Source organism: Heteronotia binoei, chromosome 13, assembly GCF_032191835.1.
Source record: "Heteronotia binoei isolate CCM8104 ecotype False Entrance Well chromosome 13, APGP_CSIRO_Hbin_v1, whole genome shotgun sequence".
NCBI lineage: Eukaryota > Metazoa > Chordata > Lepidosauria > Squamata > Gekkonidae > Heteronotia > Heteronotia binoei.
Genome location: NC_083235.1, coordinates 2,064,206 through 2,069,960, shown reverse-complemented (window position 1 = coordinate 2,069,960; position 5,755 = coordinate 2,064,206). Strand labels below are relative to the sequence as shown.

Sequence of the window (5,755 nt, the reverse complement as noted above, 5' to 3'; positions counted from 1 at the left end):
CCAGGCTGTCTGGCTGTGGTCTTGGCCTGGATTCTTCCTGTGACAGAGTGAGACGTGCCTAGCATCCTCTTCTTGCTTTGAAAGAATTGCGCCTTCTTTACGTCTCCGAGAATGCCAGTCATGGTTGCTGACCAAACGTCAGGTCTCACAATGCCAAGACCGCGGCCGTACAGCCTGGGAAATCTACAACAATTCATTTTGGTGCTACTTGGAAAGAAAGAACAGAAGTTTGAGAGGCAGGAGTGCCCTGAAAGTGTGGGCAAGGGGAAAAAAAGAAAATACAGTCACAATTTCAATTTAAATAGCCTTCGTCATGGAGGAGAGGTGATTTCAAGGTTCCACTTCCTTGCCGGGACAGGGTCTCTATAGATTTTTGAGTGGGGACAAAACCCAAAAATGGGGGGGGGGAAGCCACAGAGCTGCCCTTGCCACCTCCTGGCCTTGCAGAGAGCTGGCAAAAGCAGTTGATCTTTCTCCCCACCTCCTGCCCACCCTAGACCCGTTCCTGTCCCTTGGCCCAGGATTGGTAGATTACCTTTCCAGGTGGTGAGTACCTTTGCTACTTTCTTTCCCAGGCAGCTTTTCCTAGAGGGCAACCTCTTGCCCTGCTCAGCTACTTGTGTTTCTTCAAGTGTAAAGAGAGGTGATCGGAACGGGAGAAATCCCGGGGACAGAAGATGCACTTGTAGGGGCGCTCCCCGGTGTGCCTGCGGAAGTGACGGTTCAGCTCGTCCGAGCGGGTAAACTTCCAGGTGCAGCCTTCCCAGGTGCAGAAATAGGGCTTCTCACCTGCAAGGAAACAGGACGACAAGGCTTAGAGCCCCAAGCTCAAAGGAAACGAGGCAGGGCTACAAGACCACAGGAGAGTATAGATTTTTCCAGCCCCCGTCTAGGAAAGGACCAGGCCACCCCCAAAAGGCTGCCAGCTCCAGGTTGGGAAATCCCTGATGATTTGGGGTGGGGTGGAGTTCATCGGGGTATAACTGCCAAAGAACTAGGGTTGCCAAGTCCCATTCAAGATCTAGCTGGGGACTCTGGGGCTGGAGCCAGGAGACAAGGCATGACAAGCATGATTGAACTCCAAAGGGAGCTCTGGCCATCGCATTTAAAAGGGACTGCACCCCTTTTAAATGCCTCCCCTCCCTTGGAAATAATGAAAGGGGGCCCTTCTTTGGGGCTCACAGAATTGCACCCCCCTGGAGGGTGTTTTGGGGAGAGGCACTGGATCCTATGCTGAAAATCTGGTGCCTCTCCCTCAAAAAATAGCCCCTTCAGAGCCCCAGGTACCTGTGGATAAATTCTCCATTTTATCTTATGGGCATAACCCGGAAGGCTCCTATCAGGCCCCCAAGCAACTGGCTGTTATCTGCTTCCTTCTCCCTCTCTCTTGCTTCCTTCCACATAACAGCTTGCTTTGCCAGGCTCTCTCAATTGCACAGCAGAGCTACTGAGCCAAGCCTCTCTTCCTTCTATTGGCTGAGGCTCCTTCCCCCTGCAGTCCCCAGGAGAAGGAAGGAAAGAGCCAGAGCTTCCTTTGCCCAGTTCCCTGGATCCCAGGGGAGAGATACAAAGAAAGCACCTTTAAGACGAACGAGTGCTAATGTTTTAAGTTTTTTAAAAATATATATATTTGTTTGTCTGTGTTCTTTATAAAATGTATATCTCCGCTACCTAATCTTAAATAGGGAAACATATGGCTTGGTTCTAACATGGCCCGGCTCAACAAGGTCTCGCTTGTGTCAGATCCGGCCCTCATAACAAATGAATTCGACATCCCTGCCGTAGAAGCGCCAGCCAGAGCAGCTGTTTTCACCAGGAGTCTTGAACTCTGTAACCTAGAGACCAGTTGGGAGTGGAGCCTGGCCACACTGATATGGAATGTTTTCACAGCAGACCCGTTTTTTACAGGGTAGTTTGCTATTGCCTTCCCCATAGTCATCTACACTTCCCCCCAGCAAGCTGGGTCCTCATTTTACCAACCTTGGAAGGATGGAAGGCTGAGACAACCTCGAGCCGGCTACCTGAAAACCCAGCTTCCACTGGGATCAAACTCAGGTCGTGAGCAGAGCTTAGGACTGCAGAACTGCAGCTTTAACACTCTGCGCCACGGGGCTCTTAAGGTAAAGGTAGTTCCCTGTGCAAGCACCAGTCGTTTCTGACTCTGGGGTGACAATGCTTTCACAATGTTTTCACGGCAGACTTTTTTTTACGGGGTGGTTTGCCATTGCCTTCCCCAGTCCTCTACACTTCCCCCCCAGCAAGCTGGGGACTCATTTGACCGACCTCGGAAGGATGGAAGGCTGAGTCAACCTGGAGCCGGTTACTTGAAAACCCAGCTTCCACCGGGGATCTCTTACATACAAGCTGGAGCTTATAAGGAGAGCGTTCTTAAGGAAGCAGTTCCCCGTGGCACAGTGATCCCAAGGAAAATAAAAGCCACCCCTGAGGAAGGGCACTGTGGGCATACAGCAGGAGTCACAGGGGAATTGGGGGGAGGGGGAGTTGGCAGTGAATTTCCTGCATGGTGCAGGGGGTTGGACTAGATGACCCTTAAGGTCCCCCTTTTGGCTCTTAACATTTTATGCCGTTCTTCAAGCAAGACTGTGGCCTTCTTTCAGCTCTTAGGTTTTCCTGCCGTTCCTTACCTGTGTGGCTCCGGATATGGGCCTTCAGGTGAGAGCTCTTGGTGTAGGTCTTGCCACATTGGGGGATGCTACAGGCGTGGCCGCCAGGGGGCTTGCGTGGCTGAGACTTCTGGGCCACCTTCGGCTGGCCCGCCACTCCCCCTGTGGGCAAAGGAGGGCCTGAGAGGCCAGGAGAAGGCAAAGCGGTCAGCTCCGGACCTGCCTGGTAGAGCTGGATCGGCACGGCTTGGGTGGAGCTGGATTGCCACGGAGGGCTGCGGTTCAGCCAGGCGTTGTGGGGCGGCTGCCAGTACGGACCAGGGCCGGCTGCTCTGGGGTCTCCGAGGTGCTGGCCTGCTGAAGGAGGACCCCTGTTGATTTTACGGGCCACCAGACCCATACGGAGCTCCTGGTCAGAATGGGGCACAGCAAAGTCCGTCGCCATCCCTGCTGACAGAATCCTGGGGTCCGGAGCTGGGGGGCGAAAGCTGCATTGGGCCGAAGAGACGTTCCCTCCAGGTGTTCCCATTAAGGCTCCTCCGGCCTCGTAGGCAGCAACAGTTGAGTGCTGTATTGCTGGAACCAGGTAAGGAGCGCTGGTGGGGCCTGGTGGTGCATAGGCGGGAAAGCTGTTCGGGGGGAGGTTCTGTGGAGTGCCATAGAGGAACTCTTCTACCTCATCCCAGTCTCCTTGGGACACGTATCCTGCCGAGTCCTCTGTTTTCTGCCACTGGAACACAAGAAGGCAGGAGGAGTTAGCAGCAGCCATGCCAAGCAGCACGACTTAAGAACACAAGAGAAGCCAAGCTGGATCAGGCCAATGGCCCACCCACTACAACACTCTGTGTAACATAAGAACATAAGAGAAGCCCTGTTGGATCAGGCCAATGGCCCATCCAGTCCAACACTCTCTCACACAGTGGCCAAAAAACCCAGGTGCCGTCAGGAGGTCCACCAGTGGGGCAAGGACACTAGAAGACCTCCCACTGTTGCCCCCCCCAAGCACCAAGAATACAGAGCATCCCTGCCCCAGACAAAAGAACATTAGAGAAGCCATCTTGGATCAGGTCAATGGCGCACCTAGTCCAACACTCTGTGTCCCACAGTAGCCAAAAAACTCAGGTGCCATCAGGACATAAGAACATAAGAGAAGCCATGTTGGATTAAGCCATGGCCCATCCAGTCCAACACCCTGTGTCACACAGTGGCAAAAAAACCCAGGTGCCCTCAGGAGGACACTAGAAGCCCTCCCACTATGCCCCCCAGCACCAAGAATATAGAGCATCCCTGCCCCAGACATAAGAACATGAGAAGCCATATTGGATCAGGCCAATAGCGTATCCAGTCCAACACTCTGTGTCACACAGTGGCCAAAAAACCCAGGTGCCATCAGGAGGTCCAGCAGTGGGGCCAGAACTCCAGAAGCCCTCCCACTGTTGCCCCCCCCAAGCACCAAGAATACAGAGCATCACTGCCCCAGACATAAGAACTTAAGAGAAGCCATGTTGGATTAAGCCAATTGCCCATCCAGTCCAACACTCTGTGTCACACAGTGGCCAAAAAAAAACCCCAGGTGGCCTCAGGAGGTCCACCAGTGGAGACAGGAGACCAGAAGCTCTCCCAAGCACCCAGAATACAGAGCATTCTTGCCCCAGACATAAGAACATAAGAGAAGCCATGTTGGATCAGGCCAATGGCCCATCCAGTCCAACACTTTGTGTCACACAGTGGCCAAAAAAAAGAACCCAGGTGCCATCAGGAGGTCCACCAGTGGGGCCAGGACACTAGAAGCCCTTCCACTGTGCCCCGCAAGCACCAAGAATACAGAGCATCACTTGCCCCAGACAGAGAGTTCCATATGTACCCTGTGGCTAATAGCCACTGATGGAGCTCTGCTCCATATAAGAACGAAAGAGAAGCCATGTTGGATCAGGCCAAAGGCCCCTCCAGTCCAACACTCTACATCACACAGCGACCAGAAATCCCAGGTGCCATCAGTGGGGCCAGGACACTAGAAGCCCTCCCACGGTTGCCCCTCCCAAGCACCAAGAATACAGAGCATCATTTGCCCCAGAGAGTTCCATCGATACCATGGATGGCCAAACTTGCTAAACATAAGAGGCACACAGAATAAACGTCAGATGTTTGAGAGCCGCAAGACATGAATGTCAGATGTTTGAGAGAAGGAAGGAAGGAAAAGAAGGAGTAGAAGAAGACTGCAGATTTATACCCCGCCCTTCTCTCTGAATCAGAGACTCAGAGCAGCTTACAACCTCCTGTATCTTCTCCCCCCACAACAGACACCCTGTGAGGTGGGTGGAAGGAAGGAAGGATGACAGGCAAACAGATGGGAGGGAGAGGGAGGGAGGGGGAAAGAAAGCAACTTTAACATTAAATGCATTCTTCAAGCTGCCAGCTTGCTTGGTGAAGTGATTGAAAGAGAAAAATGCTTTCTCTAAGCCAGTCAACAGGGTGGTGGGGGCTTCAAGAGCCACACGATGTGTGTGAAAGAGCCACATGTGGCTCTTGAGCTGCAATTTGGCCACCGCTGTGGCTAATAGCCACTGATGGACCTCTGCTCCAGATGTTTATTTATTTATTTATTTAGAAATTATATCCCGCCCTTCCCACGAATGGCTCAGGGCGGCTTCCAACAATAGATCCCACATAACAATAAACAATGTGAGGGAATAGACAATTAAAACAGATAAAACTCTAAAAATTAATAAATATTCAAGTATATAAAGGAAGTCTGGCAAGTTACAGGTTCTCAAGCTAGGTATGGGCTAGCCGGAAGAGGGTCGTCTTACAGGCCCTGCGGAACTGAACTAGGTCCCGCAGGGCCCTCACCTCCTCCGGCAGCTGATTCCACCATGTAGGGGCCATAACAGAGAAAGCCCTTTCTCTGGTGGATTTCAAGCGGGCTTCTTTCGGCCCAGGGACAGTAAGGAGATTTTGTGTTCCCGACCTCAGTACTCTCTGGGGAACATGCGGGGAAAGACGGTCCTTCAGGTAGACAGGTCCCAAGCCATATAGGGCTTTAAAGGTGATAACCAGCACCTTGTACCGGACTCGGTATATCACTGGAAGCCAGTGCAGGGTCCGAAGACCCAGCTGAATGTGTCCCCACT

General features: G+C 52.5%; 1 protein-coding gene across 1 annotated transcript; it reads right to left on the bottom strand.

Annotated features, from left to right (window-relative positions):
* Positions 1-613: 613 nt before the first annotated feature.
* Positions 614-3,393, bottom strand: KLF1 (KLF transcription factor 1). The gene is made up of 2 exons (XM_060253233.1): positions 2,646-3,393; positions 614-789 (listed from the first exon to the last, which is right to left on the bottom strand). Exons 1-2 carry the CDS (start codon positions 3,391-3,393, stop codon positions 614-616), a joined length of 924 nt encoding a protein of 307 aa, XP_060109216.1.
* Positions 3,394-5,755: the final 2,362 nt, after the last annotated feature.

Bases quoted from the DNA above. Each gene is read 5' to 3' on its own strand.
- KLF1 (XM_060253233.1), bottom strand. From the start codon at position 3,393: ATGGCTGCTGCTAACTCCTCCTGCCTTCTTGTGTTCCAGTGGCAGAAA. The intron at 790-2,645 runs GTAAGGAACGGC...GTTTCCTTGCAG, and splicing joins CCATATCCGGAGCCACACAG to GTGAGAAGCCCTATTTCTGC.